Source organism: Rhamphochromis sp. 'chilingali', assembly GCF_963969265.1.
Source record: "Rhamphochromis sp. 'chilingali' genome assembly, chromosome: 5".
Lineage (NCBI taxonomy): Eukaryota > Metazoa > Chordata > Actinopteri > Cichliformes > Cichlidae > Rhamphochromis > Rhamphochromis sp. 'chilingali'.
This window is the reverse complement of record NC_137932.1, coordinates 2,728,595-2,752,652: the sequence shown is the minus strand read 5'-3', so window position 1 is coordinate 2,752,652 and position 24,058 is coordinate 2,728,595. Positions and strand designations below refer to the sequence as shown.

The 24,058-nt window shown below is 41.0% G+C and overlaps 1 protein-coding gene across 4 annotated transcripts in view; it reads left to right on the top strand.

Moving 5' to 3' along the window:
- nrxn3b (neurexin 3b) overlaps window positions 1–24,058 on the top strand; it is a 346,499-nt gene that overhangs the window by 117,956 nt on the left and 204,485 nt on the right. For all 4 annotated transcript variants that reach the window (XM_080883239.1, XM_080883238.1, XM_080883237.1 and 1 more), the window contains one exon: window positions 914–1,297. In XM_080883239.1, coding sequence (XP_080739365.1) covers window positions 914–1,297 — 384 coding nt within the window. The remainder of the gene's footprint in view (window positions 1–913; window positions 1,298–24,058) is intronic.

Below are 24,058 nucleotides of genomic sequence, written 5' to 3'. Positions count from 1 at the left end.
AAGAAGAGCTTTGAATGCCTGGAGAACTGTTCCTGAAGACTACTTAAAGACGTGACATAAAAGCTTGGCTAAGAGCATTCAGACTGTGTTGAAGAATAAAGTTGGTCATACCAAATATTGACTTTCAGGCTTTTACACAGTTTCTGCCTTAAACACCGTTTTTCCACGTATGTTTGTGCATCTTTCAATAAATCGTTACACCTTTTGTCCTTGCAAAATAAAAAGAAATGAGGAGTTTCTAAAGTGTTTTTCGGCAGTACTATATGAGCGATCGTTGAGTGTCCACAGGTGCAGACAGTGACCTGCTCTGTAACCTTTTCCCAGGAGACGAGTAGTTTTGTCAGATTTGAGGGTTTTTTTCTTTGATTTTTTTTCGTTCAGCCTTCTTTTCTGTTATTTGGTGACACAAATAGTTTCCCTGAAGAGCTTGTTAAAGTCTGTGATCAGTGCAATTTTGGCTGCCAAACATAGGTTTGCACCTCCACTTACTCAGCCCACATCTTTAGCACGGGGTGGTGTGCTGCGCTATTTCTATCTTTCACAATTTTGCTGAGTGCATCTCTACTTTGTTAAAGCTCAAGTACAAAATTACAAAAAGAAATCTGTCATTTTCAGCTCTGTCCTCACCTTGATGAATGAAAAAAATGACTGTCAGTCTCTTTGAAAGGTTCTGGAAAGAACTATAGACTAAAGGTAATAGATGTTACTTGGGTTCAAGAACTGTAGCTGAAGCAAGCAGTGTTTTTATTTGTCAGCCAGTAGAACATGGCAGATCACTTAGACTGTAAAATACGAGGCCTGCTTTGAAAAACACCACCAAGAAACATGTCAGAGTGGATACCCCAGCATTTTTCTAACACAAGTCGATTTAATGATATTTTATTTGTCAGTAATCGCCTTTTCCCCCCTTCAGGCATCATTTCAGTAAACAGCCGTCGGACCCCTTTCACAGCCAGCGGGGAAAATGAGATCCTGGACCTGGAGGGGGACCTTTATCTGGGCGGTCTGCCTGACAGCCGAATGGGCTTGGTGCTCCCGACTGAGCTCTGGACAGCTATGCTCAACTACGGCTATGTGGGCTGTGTTCGGGATCTGTTCATCGATGGCCGCAGCAAGGACATCCGGCAGATAGCTCAGTCGCAGAACATGACCGGCATCAAGTCTTCGTGTAGTAAGGTGACGGGGAAACAGTGTGACAGCAACCCCTGCAAGAACAACGGGGTCTGTAAGGAGGGCTGGAACCGCTTCATTTGTGACTGTACCGGGACCGGCTTTTGGGATAGTACCTGCGAGAGAGGTGAGAGTCCTTTCCAGCCACTTTCTGCGTACTGTTTGTCTTGCGTCTTATGGTGATGATTTTAAAATCTTACTGCCTTTGGCAGAGGGTTTATCGGTCTGAGAGTACAAGACCTTTAATGCGGCTCACTCAGCTCTCCTTTTATATTCTAAAAACCATTTCTTCAGTGAGCTTATGGAGCGGTGTTTTGCTGCTTTTAGACAGTATATTGTGCATCTTACAAGGTGCAGTGGTTGACAGTGAAGTAGCTTTGCAGAGTTCAAGTATCTTTTCTGTCTGTTTTTCTAAATATGGTTGAAAAGTGGTGGCGGTGTAGCTGCTGCTTACTAACTATAGATTTTCTAAGGGTGTGGACAGCGCTCTGTTACAACAGAAGTGTGACTTGGCACACTTGGTTCACATTATTTATGGAAGGATTTGCTGAAAGATTTAATAGGAGGGTTTTCAAGCATTTTCTTTCCTGGGAAAGATTCTAGAGAGAAATTGAACTTTTCCCAGTTGGTGAAATGGGCTCTCCTTGTCTGAGTTTTAAGAGCTTGGCCACATAAAGGTTTTATGAGATGGAAAGAATAGGGACACTCCAAGCTGTGGGAGAGTATATTATTGGACTATTGTTCAGATTGCTCTTGACTCTTTCACTATTTTACAAAGATTTTCAGGATTCAGTGGAGAGATTTAAGTACTTTCCCAAGAACTCGAGGCCCGTAAAGAATCGTACGTGTATGACGGATAATGAGCATCTAGAGAGTAGGTGCTTAAAGCCAGCATTAGGTGTGAGTGTAGCATGTGGGACAGTATTGACTGATTAACGCATTCAAAGGGGGGAAATCAAAATGTACCCAATGTAGATGTAGGTCTGTTTTGTAGTCATTGGTTTGGAAAATGCATTCAGGTGGAGACAGAAATTTGTTCCCTTTTTTGTTGCTGATACTGCATGTTTACAAAAAAGAAATCATAAAGTAGCTCAGAGTTAGAAAAGACAGATCAATATTCAATAATGTACTATCATAAATAATTTTTCTGCAAAAGTAAATTTTGCATTGCAGTAATGTGGAGAATGTTGAAATGTGAAAGAGGTGAAATTCCAGTGGGAGCTGGCTCTTTTCATCGAGTTAACCTTGTGCTAGTCCGACTGCTGCGCCTGGCGTAGTGTGGACGTCCGTCATGTTTTATTTGCACAAAAAAAGGGGAAAAGAAAAAGCCAGATGTGTGAAGCCAGCTGTGCCTGGCTAAAAACCACTCAGTCAGTGAACTTCTGTCACCTTAAACCTTCGGGAAGAAAACTTATCACTCGTCTTTGTCCTGCTCTGCTCCTTCCCGCACATCAGTTTCATAATTGTCATATCTCTGCATTCATGCAGACCGTTTGCCATTGTTTGACAACTCAGCAGGTCTGCCTGAGAACAAAGCTTTACACTGTTCAGCAGTGGATTGTTTTGGGGGGTTAAATAGTGAGGCTTGAGGTGTAATGACATGGTGATGTTCCTGATGCTGTTATGACTGAGTGAATGCATCATCTTTATGTGTTATGCTGCTAGAATTTGAGATAATGTTGGACTGCAACACACACAGCAGCTGAAACAGGTATTTTTCATGGCCCCTCCATAATGGTTTGTTTCCTGATCCTGGTGAGAACGATGTCACTTCACCAAATTCCAAAACAGTTGAAATGATGCAGTCTGTTTTGGCTGTGGAGCTTTTTTCCTTGAGGGTATCATTTGGATTTTCATGGCTTGGGTTTGGAGACTAAAGTTTTTTGTTGTTTTTGAAAGATAAGCATTAACTGTTGATGACTGTTTGTCCGTTGAGTGCATCAGGCAGTGCTGTTTGTTGCAGGCAGCTACCACATAATAGGATGTCAGGATATCTTGGCCTTTAGTGCTCCAGTTTTTTAATTAGCAGGCAACTAAGAGTACCACTCCAACTTCACACTTGCCAACAGCAAATATCATGAAAAAACAAACAAACAAGCAAATAACTGTACAGCTGCATATACAATGATCTCCGACATACACACAGTGTTGTATAAGCAGCCCACTCACTGCATTAACCTTAACAAGCTAAAGTTATTGTGATAAGTAATGAAAACATCTCAGGTTATGAACATTTTACGCCATACTGTTAATTTAATGTTTGCATCTGAAACTCACACTGCTCTTGTAAATGCAGAATTCATCACCGGCTTTGAGGTGCACTGATGGTGAGCGTTCAGATTCCCGTTTTTTAATTCTGGTCCATACTGTTTGCTTTCTGCCTTTTTGTTGTCTATAGCCTGTCGATATCCATCCTCCTCAAACACAAAATATCTCAATACCCAACTCTTAGTCATACGCTGCATAAAAACATGGATGGATCTGTTTCTGAAAGGCAGTGCATGAAAAGCCTTAAAGCTGCGTCTTCAGACTCCTGCAATACAGCGTGATGATCATTTAGTAAATTATGGTGAACAGATAATTGACAAAAACACAAAAACAGTTTACTTGCGATTCCTCCAGCCTTCTCTTAAGAACTCAGTCTTTCTTCAGATGTAGAGAAAATTTCAACCCAAAAACTAATTATATCAAATCGGTGTCTTAATGGTAAAAACATGGACAGAGCTGCCTCGACATCCTTCCCACACAGTGTGTTGTCCTTGTGGTCTGGCCTGAACCATGTCAGCCAGAGCTCCTGTTAGTGCAGAGGCACCACAGCTCGATACTGTAGCCCTCTCAGTTTGCGGCTCACTTTCTCATATTGAGTGAGGCTAGCCACCCCGCAGAGGAGTCTCATCTCGGGCTGCTGGTATCAGTGATCTAATTCATTCAGTCGCTAACCAAAGCCCGCGACCACAGGTAAAGGGCCGTAAAGAAGGCTGAGCGATAAATTGAAAGCTTTGATTTGTAGCTGTCAAAGTGAAGACAGATCTCAGTGTTACTCCCTAAAGGTGAATTATTGCATTTAGGTCCTCTGCAGTGCTCACTGTTTGTTTTGAATAGGAACTCCTTTGATTTGAGCTCCTTGTTCTTTTTAGGTTTCGTGGCTTCATACTCGTGTTTGACCTTTAGCTGCAGGCTAAACATGGGAGGTCAGTCACATTAAAGCCTCTTCATTACATCAGTGGTAAAAAAAATAATCATTTCTCAAGGCGTGGATGTTAGCAGACTGTCTACTACTGCATATTCTCACACTGAAGAAAAGAATACATCTGCCTGTTTAGAAAACAGTAGCCCTTGATTTAAGTGATCCTTTGATTTGAAATGTTGGGCTTGAAACGGCATGAGGTATTTTCTTTTTCTCAAAATGAATGCGCGACACTTTAGACTGAATGGGATTATATTAGTCATGCTGGTAGAGGAATTTATTTTCCTTCTCCTCCATGCTTTTAAGCAGACCCTGGAGCTCCCCGGTGACAATATCAAACAACCACTGAGATGTATTTGCACATGGCGCTCGCTATTGATCTCAAGCACGCTATACAGTACAGCGGAGAAGTGCGCGTGTGTGATGAGACAAAGGGTGAAATGATAAAGATCAGCACTCTCCCAGGGAGTGTAACCAGGCTTATGCATTTACATCACAATGTTTGGCCTTTGCTGGTGACTTTTCCATCTAATGTAAATAAGCTTGTCTTTTGTTTGTTGGAATCAGCCTCAGACTTTTGTTTTGTGATATTTTAGTCAAATAGATTTCAACTCCTGAAGTCAGAGACTTCTCACACCAGCAAAGTCAGAGTTGGGTAAATCAATAAAGTATGTACACAGGTTTCTCAGATAATGACTGTCGTAATGCACCGGTGGTGGGAAGCACAGTCAGTTTACTCCAGCCAGGCAGCTGAACAGATTCATGTGTATTTGGGTATGTGACGATAAGAAGGGCAACGTTTATTCATCGCCTCCGTGTGGTCTCAACAGAAGAAGCCACTTTCTTCCACTTTTTTCCCTCTGGTTCTGTATTAACATCTGAAATGCGACGGATTGTTTTAGATAAGATCCAGTTTTGAATGCAGCTTGTTGACGTGCTAGAAACACTTTGAGATTAGCTTCAGTCCCATTTGCCACAAGTGTTGAAACGTCTTAACTGCAGCTCTCTTGTTAAAAAAATAAGGTGCACCGACTCACAATCAAAGAAAAGTTACTTTAATCACTACTGACCAACAGTACTGCACAGTGATGGTCAGAAACAACCAGCAAAATGGAGTAGTACAGGAGCAAGTTCAAGACACAAGCAAAGCCAAAAACAGAAGGATTAATCAAATTAGAGAGTAGCACACAAGCAGGGGAAACAGGCCATTTATATATTGAAGCCAATGGGAAATAAGAAACAGGGGCGGAACAGGTCACAGGTGAACGTAATCAGGATAATCAGACTGCCTGTCAAAAATGGGAAACGACCTAACAGACACATCGCTAAACACAAAGACAAGACAACTCGCTCTAAACATGAAGAAGGGAGAGAGGAACGCTGAAAGATGAGGGTGCAAAAACAGAAGGAAGAAGCACAGAGGGAACGAAACATGCCAGAAATAACAAACTCGGTGCAGGAACTGAAGCTAAATTAAGACTAAGAATTGGAAAAAAGAATTAGGGGAGTAAACCATCCAGCACTCCATAAAAACTAGAAACTACAGCTCAGCATGTTAGTTGAAAAAACATGAATTAACCTCCTAAGACCCGAACTCTTCCACTGCATGCATTTTTAATTTCTCTTTGATATTTGGGCTGATTGGGTCCCGATGAATGTAAAAACAAAGAATTACCAGATTTTGTTTTTTACCTAATTTTTGTTTCTAAGAACATTTGAGCCACATATGAGGATATTCGGTAGAACAGTAGCAGTATAATGTCCTCGTAAGTGGATATCAGGCCCTTGTAGAGCAAAATTGAGTATTTTGGTCTAAATAACCCAAAATGTGATGTCCACATATGTAGATGCCAGGTCCTAGGGGGTTAAAAACAAATAATGGAAACTGGATCCAAATATAAGAACGAAGCCTTTAAACAGGAAACCCAAACTGCAGTATATAGCTAACAATGCAAAACTCCACAGAACCCCAGGACCGTGACAGATTTTGTTTTACTGATTAACTAATTCTTTGTGGAAGTATTCTGCAGCACCACGGGTGGAAGTGGAAAACCTCCTCCTTATGTACCACTGTTGGTTTTTAGCAGAGGAAAACCCAGGTCCCATGAAAGTAGTTTCAGCCCATTTTTCGCTGATTATATTTTTGGATCTCAAATAATGGAATCATCAGAAATGAAAGTCTCACGATGATTTCATCACAGTTGTATTGAATGGAGCACATCGCTCCGTGTAATTCCTTCTCCTCCACCGGGAGCTAAAAAGCAGGCAATTTTCTTGCTCTGTTTACTAGAACGAAAATGCAACCTGACAGATATTTTAGACTCTTTGAGGAGATCAAAGATCGTACCAGGCGACATTAACAGACAACAGCACTGCTGTCTGCTTGCTGCTTTCTACCTAGTATCAGTGCCGGGTTTAGTATACAGATGATTTCTGCCTTTTATCTGTTTTTTTGTTTCGGTTTTCCTATCATATTTGTTCCCTTTCTTGTTTCTCTCTTGATGTTCTTCCTTCTCTTTTACCTTCCGCATTTCCCATTTTATCACTTCCCTCTCTCTTCACCCCCACATATACTCCCACCTTTTGGCAAATCTGCTTTAACCTCGCCCATGAGACATGACAGCGCCTGTGATCAGAGGCTTGCCGTGGTATGGCACAAACAGATGTAGTGTCAGCATGGTAGCTAGAGTGTGTGTGTGTGTGTGTGTGTGTGTGTGTGTGTGTGTGTGTGTGTGTGTGTGTGTGTGAATATGATGAATAAAAAGCTTTAAGTCTCATCATTTACAGTTTCTTGTGACCATATGTTTCTGTGTCTTCACACTGTATATATTTGCATCCATTATTATGATTAACTCCAGTAGGCCTGTGTGAATGCATGTTTGTATATGCCAGCCAAGCAGCGCCAAAGCCGAACAGTATGCAGGTGTAGTAACAGGGCCGTAGCCCTGATAGGCCCCATCATATGGGCTGTGACCAGGAGCTTGCCCCTGCCAGCAACTGTCTTCCTGTGATCTAAATTCAAATGGGGCCGCTTGGCTTGGTGCAGCCTCTATAGACACGCATGGCAAACAGAAAAAAGAGAGTCTTGCTTCGGGCTAGGCAAGCTGACGATCCTGGCCGATCTTAATTTGGCATCAAGGAGCACTGTCCAAACTTTCCTACTGAACTGAGAGAAAGTGTGACTGGTTGTGACAAAATTAGGACAGCGTTCACCGGATGCTCTGGAGGTGTAGCTTCCTCTTATAGGTAGAAGACAGAAACCACTTTTAACCACAGGGCACGTTCCACAGGTCATGAGTTAACCTGTGTCCAAACAATCACTGCCCAGCTGGGGCTGCAGACTGCAGTCACTCTCAGACAGACTGGTGAAGGTCTGCAAATACTGTTATCTAATTTATAAATGCAGACAGATTGCCAACACATTGCAATCAATCTGATTCACTCTGTGCCAAACACATCGCGTCTGTTAAGCATCTCTTTTGAGGCAACTTGAATCAAGTGGTTGTATTCTGGTTACATTCACATATAAAAATCGTTTTGAACTTTGAACTGCAGCAACTACATCACTGTTTGTGGAGGAAATTGGTGAGGTTCAGGCTGGACTCTAAATGTAAGTAGTTAATGTGAATGCTCTGTGTGTGTAGATTAGCAGACAGCTTGATAAACCAAGAGGGGTTTGAAGACTGCGTGTCCTCAAAGACACGGTCCCCGTCTTCAGAGTAATCAGTTCAAACGCAATGAGACCGCTAGTTCATTGCAGATAGTCACAATAATTTTGCTTGTGCCACGGTCTCCAGTCACTCTTTTCCCTAGTGTGACTTGTAGCCTTAAGTTTATTTAAATCTTTAGAAAATCAGCCTCAAAAGACTCTCATGTAATCTTTTAACCAGATCCTACACCGCTGATCCTGCTTTAAATACAGGCATAGTAAAATGGTTCACCCTTAGAATAAGAAGAAATTCTTCTTCTTTTTTTAAACTTTGTTAGACTACTTTTATTCATCTGCGGTGCCAGCTTTAATCATTTGCCAAACCATGAAAAAGTTATTTTTGTAACTTAGCTCTTGCTGCGTGGGAAATGTCTAATTGGGTTGAATCGGGCGTGCAGGTTTAGTTTGGTGTAGTGCTTTAAAACTGATGCTGAGAAATGATTTTCTTCTCGCCTGCAGTCAGATCCACAGAAAGCAAAGAGGAAAAAGGAAATCATTACCCTCCTGTAATAATAATGTTTCAAGGTGGGCTTTGTCCTCTTTCCCGTCTTTGGGAGACAGCTCGAGGCTTTATTTCTTTTTGATTGTTACATTCCATTACATGAAAAGGTTACCCAAATGTTATTCCCCATAAGGAAAACTCTAGCACAACAGATTATTCAGGTCGTATTTGAGTCTAACTTGTAAGAGGTGACATTAATTCAAGACTACAGGGAGGTATATTTGATGTCATCCTCTGAGTCTGCCGAGCGAAGGAGAATGCCATCTTAGGCTTTGTTTCAGCAAGTTAGTCAGTCATCCAAACAGTCAGTCGGTAAGTGGAGGTTTTGTGTTTGAGTGTGGGTCTGTTTGTGTGGGTGTGGGAGGGGAGCTTTTAGGGAGCCGGGGCGCTGCTGACAGTTGTGTGTTGCAGAGTGCTGTGCAGCTGATAAAGTAGCCCAGTTAATCAGGTAAATAGGCCTGTAATGAAGTGTGTTTGTCTGATGGTGTGCCAGCCAAGCGCCAAGTGATCCCACCGAGACTCTCCGCTTTCTGTCTTTCTGCTGCATTTACACACACACACACACGCGCCGCACACGAATACACAGCGAACGCCAGTTGGAAGCGCACACATACACTCACACAAACACACATCAATCCACTGGAGACAGATTGGATTGTGTCTAATGCATATTGCATTTTCCCTGACAAGATGCCACCGCCCACGTACAGTAAGTGCTTGTGTTTTCCCAACTGTCAGTGCAGAAGAGTAGCGATGGCTCCAGGCCCAAGCTGATGGCTGGAAGTGTGTCCACCGCAGATCAGTCAATACATCACTCAGCACAGCACGAGCTTCCTCTTTCCTAATGTTTTCACCGGAGGCGAAAAACATAATTTGCACGTTGTTTAATTATTTGAATTTAATACTCTTTAACTTGTAGGCACGCTGAAGGAGTTGTCCTCAGTTGGTCCTCATGCTGCCATTTAGGGAAGTTTTTTTTTTTTTTGTCATTACATTACTGCCTAAACTTAATGACAGCAATCACACCGGTTTTCAGAAAGACCGAAGCACCAGAACACACAGGCTGTGCAATTACCTGCTCACTTTCCTCGCTGTTCATTCATAGTGGCAGTGAAATAATGGGTTGCCACACGGCTTTTACAGTTTAATCACAGGTTATAATTGCAGAATGTCAACCGGGTGACATTGATGGTTGCCACCTTTCAGTATGAAATTCTGCAACCTGGCAGTGATGTTACGTTCTTTTACCTTTTAGGTTATGCGCAAAGGCTAAAAATGTTCTGTGTTGTGCTCAAGATTTGCACAGATTCAAGTAGATTTACTTTTCTAAACTATTGCCGCTGCTTCCATAACTTTGAGGTCACACAGCGAATAGCCAATCAAAAACATGTATAAAATAAACACTCATTTCCATCTAAGGAAGGAAAAGGGTGGAGGGGAGGCAGCAGAAAAAAAGTTTTCAATCAGCCAATCAGCATACAGCCCTGTTTGGGGGTTACAAAGTATCAAAATGTTGCAGTAAAAGAAAATTAGCAGACAGCTGCAGTTCTCACTGATGCCCACTAATAATAATCAAACTGATGCAGCAATACCCCCTTTTTTTTCTCTTGCAACACTATTGACATCATCAAAGTTAATTTTTAATGTCAACTTTTTGGAATGTCAGAATCAGGATGAGAGACGTTGCGTGTTCGGTAAAAAGAGGCCAGTGAGGGTGATGGTGGCAGATCTTCACGCACATTCATCGTGAATAGTTTACTCTAAATCGACGATTGTTTTCTATTGTGTCTTTCACAGTGTTGTCTGTTTCTAAGATGATACAGAGACGTCACGGGAATATACGGTTCCAAACAGGCCGCGATCTCCTGCTGCATCATCTCTGCACTCAGAAAAAAAATCTTTCCCAAAGCCATTTGTATTCAGATGAGCTCGGTTCTCAGCTATGCTAAATGCCGCTTCCACTGGTGTTAGAGTGGCATAATTTAAATGCTTGTCTAAACGCCTTTTCCACCCACAGAGGGAGGGGAAAAAAATCTATCTGAAAGTCTCTTTAATCCTCGAGCCCTATAATAGACCTTGCATAATTGCCAGACTGCCTTTGTGTGAATAATTTCTTGAGGTCAGGTACCAATTACTGCCACATACGATTTTGATTCCATATGTCAAACCTAGCCTATGCACACTGTGTTTATACAGTACAACAAATCCAAGCAGACAGAAAGAGAAATCACTGCACCATTATGGATATGCTATACAGATATGAGGCCTTGTTCTGCCATATTAATCTGCGTCTTCTGCATATTTTTAAAGCTCTGATCTTTTTTTTGACACCTACCAGCATATTTAAATATGTGTTCCCATCAAAGCCTCGGGACGAAATATAAATTTAAAGCGTACCCTTAATTTAACAGTGTTTTTACCCTACAACATGCAGGTACAGTAGTGCCATGTTTTCAAATTTTCCGTAATTAGAAGTGATTGAGTGCTACTTTTATATTTAAAGTGGCAGCAGAGACGTGTTTAAACTCCAAAACGTTTCAAACTAATGGACGGAGAAACAGCTCGCTGTTTCAAACAGAAGTTAACAGCATGTCTGTAACTTTTTATCATAGATGGAAAAAAAACTTCTTATTTTGTATTAATTGAAGGGAAGTACTAGTAAATATTTGAAGTGCCTCCTGAGCGTTTTACAAAAGTGTTTTTACATGCCTGCCATTATAAATGCATTCAGTGCTTTTTAAAGGTTTCTCTATTATTTGTTTTTTTTTACCTTTTATCAGTAAAACACATTGAGTTTTGTATGGTTTCTCCTGAAAACCGTCCTCTAAATTTTTCTTTTTTTACTCGACATTTCTTTCTTCTCCAATTTTTCAAGTTGCTGCCATGAACCTAAAGTAAAATGGCCGACATCAAAATAGATATGACATGTGTGGATTTTGACCTGAAGAGTCTGTAAATCTTCAGTCGGATAAAGCACTGGGGAGGGCGGTGCCTTTACTGTTGCAGAACGGGGGAAATTAGTGAATCTCCAAGGTCACGTTTCTGAATGGCAGCGTGCGTCGATGCTCGCAATAGAAAGCTTCGGCCCAATGCTGGACGATTTGGTTTGAATAAAAGAACATCTCTTCAAGGTCGATAACTGTGCAGCTGTCTGAGTACGCACTAAACAGTGACTCACCTTTTCAGCAGTTTTTTTAGTTTAGCTGTCGGCATTTGGAGGAAACCATTATCGCATAGTGAGATAGAATGAGATGTACAACTAGGAGCCTTCGAGATACCTTTCCAGTGTAAGAAAGTAGATATCCACCCAAACACAGAAGGATAAGGAAGTCTTTAGAAGTAAGAGGAGGGATTCATGATTAAGGGTTCTGCAATGCCCTCAGTTATGTCACTTGAAGTGAAAATAATTTAAGTTCTCTTCTATCTTTTGAAAGAAGAGATGTTAAAAAAAGGTCCAATCCCATTCTCTTCTGTTCTACTGGTACCTCCTGTTAGGTATTTTAGTACCATGGGAGCATTTACTGGATATTGTTTTATAGTGACATTATACAGGAAAACTCTGTCATTCAATAAGGCCCCTTTGTTTTAGTTATTTTTCTCTTTGACCCAAGAATTGATGTGTGAGAATCACAGGCTGGTACAAGGTTGAAATACCACAGAGATCACTCCCTCAGCTACATTAGTTTCTTAATCTTTTAGGAGACGCCTGTTGAAGGCCAAATGGTTTGTTTCAGATTTCACTAATGTAAGAACTCTTTGTTTTGTGCCTTGAAAATATGTCGCTGAGATAATCACAATTGTAGCTGAACTGATACACTACACAAAGGATGCTTCTTCACCCATGGGCAGGAAGACGCTGCCTTATCTTGGTCTGTACTGGTTTAAACTGATAAATCTGCTGTCTCATAAGATAAGATAAGATAAGATAAGATAAGATAAGATAAGATAACCTTTATTAGTCCCACACGTGGGAAATTTGTTTTGTCACAGCAGGAAGAGGACAGTGCAAAAGTTATGAGGCAAAAATTAGAATACAATAAGAATAAATACAGTACACAACTGTACAGAATAGAATAAAATAAAATACTATATACAGTAGAATAAAATAAAATAAATATACAATAAGATAAAAATAGAATACAAATACAAATGCTATATACAACTGAGTAAAAATACAACGATGACAGAAAGGATTATTGCACTTAGTATTATTGCACATGTATGGATGTGTGTGCCTGATCAGTTAAAGTCTTTATTATGGAGTCTGACAGCAGTGGGGAGGAAAGACCTGCGAAATCTCTCCGTCCCACACCGTGGGTGCCGCAGTCTCCCACTGAAGGAGCTGCTCAGTGCTGTCACAGTCTGCTGCATGGGGTGGGAGATGTTGTCCATCAGGGATGACAGCTTAGCCGCCATTCTCCTGTCACTCACCACCTCCACTGGGTCCAGAGGGCATCCTAGAACAGAGCTGGCCCTTCGGATCACCCTGTTCAGTCTCTTCCTGTCCCCAGCAGAGATGCTGCCGCCCCAGCAGACCACACCATAAAAGATAGCAGAAGCCACAACAGAGTCATAGAAGGTCTTCAGGAGTGGGCCCTCCACTCCAAACGACCTGAGTCTCCGCAGCAGGTACAGCCTGCTCTGCCCTTTCCTGTAGAGGGCGTCTGAGTTATGAGTCCAGTCCAGTCTATTGTTCAGATGAACACCAAGGTACCTGTAGCTGTCCACAGCCTCAATGTCCATACCTTGGATGTTCAGTGGTTGCAGTGGAGAATGCTTGTGCCTGCGGAAGTCTACCACCAGTTCCTTGGTTTTACTGGCGTTGATCTGGAGGTAGTTCAGCTGGCACCAGTCCACAAAGTCTTGGGTCAGACCTCTGTACTCCTTGTCGTCCCCATCAGTGATTGCAGAGTCATCAGAGAACTTCTGCAGGAAGCACTGGGTGGAATTGGGTGAATTCACTGGGTGAATTTTACCCTCTATATAAACTGTTATACTTGTGAATAAAGTTGAGTCAATTTGGGAAGACAATCTGAAGCAGTCTCTGTTTTCTTGTTCTCCCAAGCTGCTCCCGAGCTCGTACTAACACGCTGAATGGCATGCTTGAATATTACTTGAGAATATATTTGACTGTGTTACAGACTAAGGGACATTCTCTGCTGATAGACGTCCACGCCTCGAAGGAAGTCTAAAATACCTAACACCTCCTGTCATCTTGTTTGTTCTCGTGCCTTTCCCTGCTGCCCCTACTTCTCATCATAAATGGGTGATGAGCACCTTTGCTAGGACATTTATCTCAGCAGAGAGAGAGAAAATGACACTTGAAGGTCTGCCCTGACTAACTGGCCAGCTCATAGAAGAAGGGTAAAAAAAGGAGGATGGCAGTAAATACATAAACAGATAAAAACGAGAAGAGGATGAGGCTAAAAATACAAAACAGGCGGAATATGTTGGAAACACTGGCAAATTAAGAATGGTGGTAGACTAGTGCCGTGCAAATCTGCAAATTGCGGTAGACGTCCGACACAAAGTATATACAGAGCCGGTATTGCTGATACATACCGATGGATTTAACCTATAAAGGCAGCTTTTTTAGCAGAGAGCACTGTGTCGTCATTTTTCAGATGAGTCATCATTAGTTTGCTAGTTCCGAACACATTTTAACGACCACTAAATCACTGTGATTGTTACTTTCCACAATAATTAGTGAACAAGAGCCGCATAAGTTGAGGCTTGAGTGTGAAATTCATGGCTTTCAGGGTTTTTATCGTTAACTCGGTTTCCTTGGGTCTTTTCCCGTGTGTTATGAATAAATCTTCTTTTTTTTGATACCAGTGCCGATTTTATTCTGTTGTATTTATCCGCGACACCTTAAAGGCCGGTGCGTGAAAATATTGTCAGACATAAACCGGTCTGTGGCACAACTTGGGGACCGCTGCTGTCGGCTACCCAAATAGCTCCTCAAATAAATGTGATAGTCAACACAGAAGGCTCAAACACTTTTTAGTGGCGCATGTTTGAGATCTGTTTTCTCATTTCCAAATAAAGTATTTAACACAACTCAGCGTATTTAACACATAGATAGAAATGCAATATCGATCTCATTGCTTTAGTATCGATACCGTCGATATTGGGGCCCGCCCACCCCTGTCTCGTACCTATGATGTGGGAATTACTGTTTCTGTGCAGATGATTAAATTTTTTAATGATAGGACATGCTTTTTTCATTTCAAATAGATGACTAGACTTAAAAGACCCAGTCGGAGTGTTTCCTTATTTATTTTTTAATTTTAGTATTTTTTGCCTGAAAGGGCATCATCTGATGTTTTGTTTCACATAAAGCAGTAAAGGCTCGCTGGTCGTGGATGTGGTAATTGATTCGCATCATTTAGCACACAATGTCTCTGTGGCGCACTGCAGGTGGTACATTTGGAGCAACATTAGCAGCTGCACCTGCAGTTCACTTTGGAGCAGCAATAACGCTATGTCTCTGTCTATTATTTACCAGCCAGACAATGCTACCTCATATTTTATTTATTCATCATGTCTGTATGCTGTGAGATAAATCACCTGTCTCCTTCTCTTGACACAGGAGATATATATGTGTGTATATATATATAATTTATTTTTATTTATTTATTTTTTTTCCTCTGGCATGTAACTAACAAGGAGATGGCAGGACTGATATCCTCGAATATATGTACGTATATATACTTAGGTGTCAATATACCAAGATGTCAGCAGTCGCCAAAACACCAGAAAGTGTTTGACTAAGTTTAGAATAGACGTGTCGAGGTGACACACAGCTTGAAATTTTTAGTGCATGCTGAGCTTTTGAAAACGCAGAGGCACGTCAACACGCACAGATCTGATCCTTCCTGTGTGTTGCGTCTTTTAAAAAAAATCACTGGCTTTGACAGGATTTCTCAAAAGCCAAAGTCAAAGTGAAGCACTTAAAGCTCCTTTGGTTGGTAAATAAAAAAGAGAGAGATGACCTGACGGGTATGTGAGTGAATGTGCTGTCCTGAATTACACGACTGCAATTTGCCTCTTTTCATTTAGCTTTCTCGTCTAGCTTATGGAATGTTAGCTGCGCGTATACATATCTAAGCCTAACTGTTTGGCAGCCTAGGGAAGCATGCTAAATTAATCCTTTTTTTCATTTGAAGCTGAAACATTTTGTGCTGGGTGCAGAAAAACCCTGGTCCTGCATTTTTTCTTCTTTCTTTTTTCCCCACCAGCGACGACTCTCATTCACTCTCCCCATCTGAAATTTGTTCCATTTGTCTTTTAACACTTATCTTATTTGCTCTTGTTGAATAATTGTTAATTGAGCAGAATAATGGGTTTGGTATCTTCTGCACTATCAAGCAAGTCTTGTTTTGTTTTTTGGTTTTTTACCCAAATTTAGTGGTTCAAACTGCATCAGGTGAGGTATTTTTTTCCCATCGAAAGAAAAAGGCTCCACCCTAAATCATGAGCCTTTTATTTTCTCCTTTTCCGTCTGCGGAAAAGTCGATAGAAGAGATCGACGCCCATGTAGATTGAATTTTAATTCTTGTGGTTGCCAGCTGTTGTAGTTTCCCTGAACACATGCGGAAGAAATGGAATAAAACGTCTTCTCCTTTCTTCTCCCGCTGAGGAGATTTGAGTTGCCTGCCATTAAAGATTGTGCTTCCTGCCTCCGGTGCCAGAGGACAGGCTCGTGGCGAGCTGACAGTCGGCCTCCTGTGCTGGAACACTACGCCAGCGGTGCCAGACTCATCAGCTGATCTGCACAAAATCTTACAGTGCAAGAAAATGGATAGGAATTAGAAAAAGGCTGACGTAGTCGTAGATAGAGGGAGAGGGAAGTACAAACTGTTGACTGAATCACTGAAAATGCCAGAGAGGCAGTGGTAGAGAGCCAGAGATTTGTTTGACAATGTTTACCCGGGAGAAGAACAGATCCTCGTGCACTTTAAAACGATCTGTTCGTTTCAGTTTTTCACTGCTTGGAACGTTATGCCGTTGCTCCCTAATCCCCATTTGTAATTAAATGTGTGCTTAGGAAGTGTGCTGGGTTATGTAAACTCAGGCTCTCATTGTGGCACTATGCAGAGCGGGAACGATGGGAGCGCGTCGCATCCATCTTCACCGTACTTTCTGCATCGTGTGACTCGTTTCATTTGCCTTTGCCTCTATATATATTAATTTTTTTCTTTCACTTCAAGACACAGTCACGGGCAACTTCCCCTCTTCCCTTCGTGTGGTTTTCCTGTCCACTCCCCACATATACAGAGATAGAACAAGAGCTAGAGCGAGAGAGGGAGGACACACAGAGGAAATCAAGCCTTCAGTGTTCGGCCATCTGAGAAATTGACAAGTCTCCAAACCTCTCGGCAGCAGGGAGGATGGTTTCCAGAGGGACTTTTTTCTGGATGAAGTAAAAATAAAAAAGGGGGGAAAATAAGATTGTACACTGTACTCCTTTGCTGGAGATAATACTTTATCCTCTTAAAGTCTTCGTAGTATTTGAGAATACATAATTTAGCATTTTCTAACAGTACTTTCGTGCAGCACGATATTCAAGGACCGATTCTCACGTTTAATGATTCTGTTATTCGAACAGAGACTCGATTTGTTTCCTCATGCTGCTGTACTTTCATCTCAGTTTGCTGTTTCTTTTTGCCTTTTTTTTGTTTCGGTAATCTCTTCTCTTTGTTTATGTTCCCAGCCTGCTCATCCCCTAACAAATCAAATGAGAAGCTGGTGTCAGCAGCAGCTGGCTGCCTTTGACTTTGCTGCCCCCCAATGGCCTGATCCTGGTCTAGTTCACTGCTTTTGTGTACATGCAGGTGTGCTCACGACACATTTGCTGCTCAGACTCGAGGACTTTCTTTGTAGCGATGAGGGAAAGAATAGTGCAACGTGTTTTGAATGTTTGTGATGCGACGTTTTTCACAACCAAGAGTGCAGTGGTGGAGAATCACACAAGTGCATGGGGGGATTTCTTCCTCCAGAGTCCAATAAAGGGAGCTGCTGTACATTTAATTTGCAAACTCAGTGGTTTGAACACAAAGCAGGAGGTACAGCTCCAGAGTACCAGATGTGAGATTTGTTAGATTTACAGCAGTACAAGGTTTTTTCATTTGTTGAACATGTTGCTGGAGTTGCTGGAAATAAATCAGATAAAATTCTCTCGGCACTAGAGCATGAGCCAGACTTTCAAGGAAGCACAGTGAAAAACCACACTGTTCCCCACACGCCATCTAATTTACATATATCTAAGAATTTTACTAGTTGGGCTCTGACTAATAATTCATTTTCTTGATTAATTAATCAGCCATTTATATTGGCTTGTAAAATGCTCCTTTTAATTTCCAAAGCACGACAGCTGTGCAAGGCTCCAAGATGTTAACTTGACAATATGAAAATCTGTGAAAAGCAGGAAATAATCTCAGTAGCACGTCAGCAGAGAAGAATAAAGTGGTAAAGGGACTGCTTCTTAAAGAGTACTCTTTTCAGTGATTTCTAACATTCACACTCTGTATCAGAGATTAACTTCAGCTTAGCATCTTGCCCAACGATATTTGGTATGCAGACGGGAGCGGCCAGGGATCAAACCACCAACCTTTGTTTGTAGATGACCCGCTCGACCTCCTGAGCTACAGCCACTAAAAAACCCAGTGAGGCTCGATTTCCCGACCCCGGGTTTACAGGACCAGTTCTCTCCCTTTATCAGCATTCAGAGAATATTGGTCAATTACGTATCAATTGGCCAATATTAGGTATTTGCCACTACCTGATATTGACTGGCCGATTATGATGATTTATAACCACTGATTAATGACAATTTAAACATGTAAAAAGTAGAAAGGAAACAGGAAAAACACCCTAAGACAGGGGTCCCCAATCCCAGTCCACGAGGGCCAGTGTCCCTGCAGGTTTTAGATGTGTCCGTGATCCATCACAGCTGATTTAAATGGATAAATTACCTTCTCAACATGTCTTGAAGTTCTTCAGAGGCCTGGTAAAGAACTGTGTTGACCCAGGGTGAGATCTAAAACCTGCAGGGACACTGGCCCTCGCGGACTGGGATTGGGGACCCCTGCCCTAAGATCATGTTATGAGGGTTGATGTCATGCAGTTTGTCCACCAGAGGGCACTGGTGGACACTGGCTATTCTCTGTCAGAATTTATAAACACCAAAAAATGAAAATTAAAGTAAAGAAGAAACGGGAGAAACATGGTTCCAATGTGTTGTTTGTTGATGTTGCATAATTCGTCCACCAGGGGGAAGGCTGCAGGTTTTGTTTTGTAAACGCATGAACAGAACAACCAGCTGATCCAAGCGCAGTCAAACCAAGGCAAAGCAAAAACAAGTAATCCACAACTTATAGTAATGACTCATAAATAGCTACACTTAATAAATGTTGGGGAAATCTGTTTGCTCCTGTTTGTGTCGTGCCCGAAAGAAGAAAAATATAGTGGATCTATCCGATTTTTCAATCACCAAAAACTGGTATCGGTCTTCAAAATCCTTTATCAGTCAGGCTCGGGTTGCTTCAAAGTGGCCCTCCATGTATTAGCTTCACACACTCATTCGCTCCACCACACTCCCTTTGGGTTAATCTTAGGAACTCGTAAAATTGATCTTTTTCTTTATCCCACACACCCAAACACACCAGCGCTAAGCACATTTACTGATGTGTCTTTGTCCTCTCTTGCCAGATGCAGTGACAGAACGCACAGTTGAGTTGGGGAAACTCAACAAGGGCAAAACAATAAATCAGACTTACTTTATCAAGAAATTCTCCTTGCAGAGGATCACAGGGGCTACTAGGATCTGCAGAAAACACAATTCTGTGGCTTTTTTAAGTTTCTAGTGAGATTATAGTTGTGAGGAATGGCCATTCAGCCTGTTCTGATAAATACGTTTTGTTCTATTGCACTTTTCAATTCATTACCTGTGTCCATGTCTGTCCCCAAATTATCATTATTTGTGTTGATATGTGGCGTGTTCCTTCAGACTGACCTCCTTGGTGGCGTATGGGCTGCACTGACAGCAGTCTGTGGATGGGTTAATGTAAAGTTTCATGTAAGGTATTCAGACTTTGCAAACTTTGTTTATGTGCGTATACTGTATGAGACCCAGCGTGTGCCCATGTGTGTCGCTATACCAACTAAGCAGGAGTTTTACTCCCATAAATCACTGTGTACTGTCATTAATCATAACTTCAACATCCTTTAGGTCAAATGTAGCCGCTTGGCTTTGAATAATCCATCTTACAGTGGCATAAGCTACCACAGAGACTGTTGCAACTGAGTGCTGTTCCACGACTTATATCACCGGTGGATTTAAGCCAACAACACCGCAGGAATGATTTAGCCTCTTTTCTGTCCTAAAATACAGCATGGAATAAATAGTACAATATGATGTCCTTTATAAAATTATACTTGAAATTAAATGTGTAGCAGCTTGTTTCAGATACCAGTGTTATCTGTCACATGTTGATAAAGCTCCACGGATTTACCTCATCCCCATGTAAAGCCTATTCAATATGTCTGATGCACAAAAGCGCTTACTGTTTCATATTGGCGCTACATTAACCCCTGTGATTTTTTTTTTGTTGATATTCTGATAGATTCATCTTGGCCTGCTTAGGTTGAGCATGACAGGATATTTAATAATCCCTGCACTGACCTCATCCTGAGTTTTGCTGCCTGAGGGGTGGAGGGGTGTCATTCTTCAGAGTGTTTGCTGTGGACGTCTTCTCAAATCTGGGTTGAGATTCAGCATTGTTGTGCACGTTTTTAGGGTTTTTCTGCAAAAAAACCAAATCAAAAATGGAAAAGAAATGATAAAAAAAGCCTCTGTTGTGAACCACAGACTGCAGTTATTTGTTAAGTCCTCCATTATTTGACTTGTTTTTTTCATTGTTCCACCATCAATATTTTAACAGTGGATCAAACGGGTGTTTGTAATTCGAGACGGGTCTCTTTCAGGGAAAAATAAAAGAATTCTCTCTGGACCCGGGAGCATTTTGATTTCATTTAAAGCAAATCAGTCTTCAACTGTGAAATACTAATAAAAAAAGTGAACAGGTAATTAAAAACAGGAACAACCACAAAATGATCAAAGATTAAAATAAATTTGATCATAAAAAGGAAAACTTGTAACATGTGGGTCTTTTTTCCTTTTAATTTTAGAGCACTGAAATTACAACATTTATGAATAAACAGTGCTGGCTTTTACATCAGCCTTGGGCTTCATGATTGATGTTTACATTTATTTTTAAACCTGATTCTGGGAGCACAATCACTTTCTAGTCCTACAGTTACCAACTAGTTAGTAATAAATGTCCAATTTCTAACCAAGAAATAGTCTTTTTCTCAATTAGGAAGTGGTGAAGATCAAAAAATAAATAAAAAAATAAAACTGAATGCTAATGTCAAAAGAGTATTCGGTTAGCATTAGCCACAAATTTGGCTAATACTATTAAAAGCTTTGACTAGCAAACCAATTACATAAATCTGGCTAACAGCAAACCAAACTTTGATAATAGTACAGAAATTATTAAAGAAAAAACTCTTACAATTTTTTCCATTTAAACAAAGGCATTTTTTCCCCTTTATCCGCTACATCGCAACGTTATAACATCACACCAATGATTGGTCAGCTGTAATATTGATCTGGGACCAACATTGTTATGATAATGGAGGAACAACGCCAACACGGGTATATCTGATACAGCGTCTATATGACAGGTACTGCCCCCTGGTGGCCATTAAAAAGAGTGTAGGTTTAAATTCCTCTGTTTTGGCTTTAATGTTCAGGTCTTGAAGCTTCAAGTCTTCTAAGCTGAACTAAAGTGTAACGTGAATTATTTTTCTTTCATAACGGTATTCCTTTATTTAGTAGAAGGCGGAGTTTTCTTATAAAGTAACACAGTGAAACACAATGCATCTAAATTTTGACATTAAAACAAACACTAATTGTAACTATTGTAAGTAATCAGTGACATTTAGATCAGCACACTTATAAAATCCCTCAGTGATATTTCCAAGGTCATTTGGTCTTTAAGGGAAGCCAAGTATCATGTAGTAAAACATTCAAACAGGAACGACAGGATTGAAGTCACTTTGTTGGATACACTTTGTGACTTAATGTAAGGACACACTAAGAGCTTCATACTTGATCAGCCTAATGAATGCACAGTATTTCAATTATTTAAAGTGCTTTGTTCTTTTCTTTTGCAGAGATTATTCAGCTAGAGCATCCTTTAAAAGTCTAGTCTTGTCTGTTGGGATATTTTTGATGGTTCTGGTTATAGCGGCACTTTATGTGCGTGTGCAAATAGTGAATCACATGGCGAGGATTGCTGTGGATAATGTCCGAAGCCAAGATTCTCTACTTTCAAGTGCAGGCATTTTATGCATACATAGAGTACACAAACACTCGGCTGTGGATGTGCGCAAAACACATTGAGACACACTTAGTGCCCGTAAGATTCTTTATCAGTGTCCTTATCCTTGCTGTCAGGATGACGATATGATTTTTGAACTTTAAAGACTCTTGACAGCACGCTCTACATTGTGTGCCCGTGCACGCACGTGTGTATAAAGCAAGAGAAGGCAAGTTTATTTATATAGCACAATTCAACAACAAGGTGATTCAAAGTGCTTTACAGAGACATTAAAGAACAAAAACAAATAAAAAGCATGATTTAAAATTGATTAAAAAAACAGTAGATAAAAATCAGTAGTTAAAATGTAAGTTTTGAAATTTAAGCTTAAAAGTGTGGATTTGGTGTTTTATTCAAATGCAGCTGAGAACAGGTGAGTCTTCAACCTGGATTTAAATAAACTGAGTGTTTCAGCTGATCTGAGGCTTTCTGGGAGTTTGTTCCAGATATAAGGAGCATAAAAGCTGAATGCAGCTTCTCCGTGTCTGGTTCTGACTCTGGGAACTGATAAAAGACCGGATCCAGATGACCTGAGGGATCTGGAAGGTTCATACTGGGTCAGGAGGTCACTGATGTATTTTGGTCCTAAACCATTCAGAGCTTTATAGGCCAGCATCAGAACTTTAAAGTCTATCCTCTGACAGACAGGCAGCCAGTGTAAAGACCTCAGAGCTGGACTGATGTGGTCCACTTTTTTGGTCTTAGTGAGGACTCGAGCAGCAGAGTTCTGAATGAGCTGTAGTTGTCTGACTGATTTTTTAGGTAGACCTGTAAAGATGCTGTTACAGTAATCAAGCCTACTAAAGATGAATGCATGGACTAGTTTTTCCAGGTCCTGTTGAGACATCAGATCTTTTATCCTTGATATATTCTTGAGGTGATAGTAAGCTGACTTTGTTATTGTCTTAATGTGTTTTTCTAAGTTTAGGTCTGCATCCATCACTACACCCAAATTTCTCGCCTGGTTTGTGGTTTTTAGATGTATAGATTGAAGTTCTCTGGTGACCTGTAATCGTTTTTCTTTGGCACCAAAGACTATTACTTCAGTTTTGTTTTTGTTTAGCTGGAGAAAATTGTGGCACAACCAGTCATTTTGTTGTTCTTTATAATCTGTGCCAGTGGGAGCATGTAAATGTTAAACAGAGGTGGTCCCAAGATGGAACCTTGGGGAACTCCACATGTGATACTTGTCTGCTCAGATGTGAAGTTACCTATTGATACAAAGTATTTCCTGTTTTCTAAGTATGTTTTGAACCAGTTTAGTGCAGTTCCTGAGAGACCTGCCCAGTTCTCCAGTCGTTTGAGTAATATGTTGTGGTCAACTGTATCAAATGCTGCACTGAGATCCAGTAAAACTAAGACTGACATTTTTCCACTGTATATATTCAGACATATGTAATTAAACACTTTGGTCAGAGCGGTTTCAGTGCTGTGATTCTGTCTAAAACCTGACTGGAAGGCATCGTAGCAGTTATTCTGTTTTAAGAAGTAACTGAGCTGTTGAGAAACTGCTTTTTCAATGATCTTACTTAAAAATGGGAGATTTGAGATCGGCCTGTAGTTGTTCATTTGTGTCTTGTCAAGATTGTCCTCTTTCAGTATAGGTTTGATTACAGCAGTGTAGGAGAAGAGTTGACAGGCATTCACATGAAACACCACAATGACAGTCAAGGCCCTTGTTGGATTGTTTATCAAGCAAAGACTTGTCACTCCGTTAGGGGGAAAAAAAAAGATTAGATAACGCAACAAAGCCGAGGCAAGTAAATAATAGAAATGGTGGGAGAGGCAAAACGGAGAGGAAGAAAACAGATTGAGAAGGACTGATGTGTGTATGTGTTTGTGTGCGCGCGAGTGTGCCGAAGAGATTTGCCTGGCTTACTCCCCGCTCCATACCGTGAATATTTGTGGAGTTTTTCACTTAATAGCTTTCTCCTCCTCCGTCTTCTGCTTCGGTTGGACTGCTAATTATGTAAAGTGCGGGGCTCATTGGAAAGCACACACATACACGTTGCACACACAAACACACACAGAGTGACAAGCAG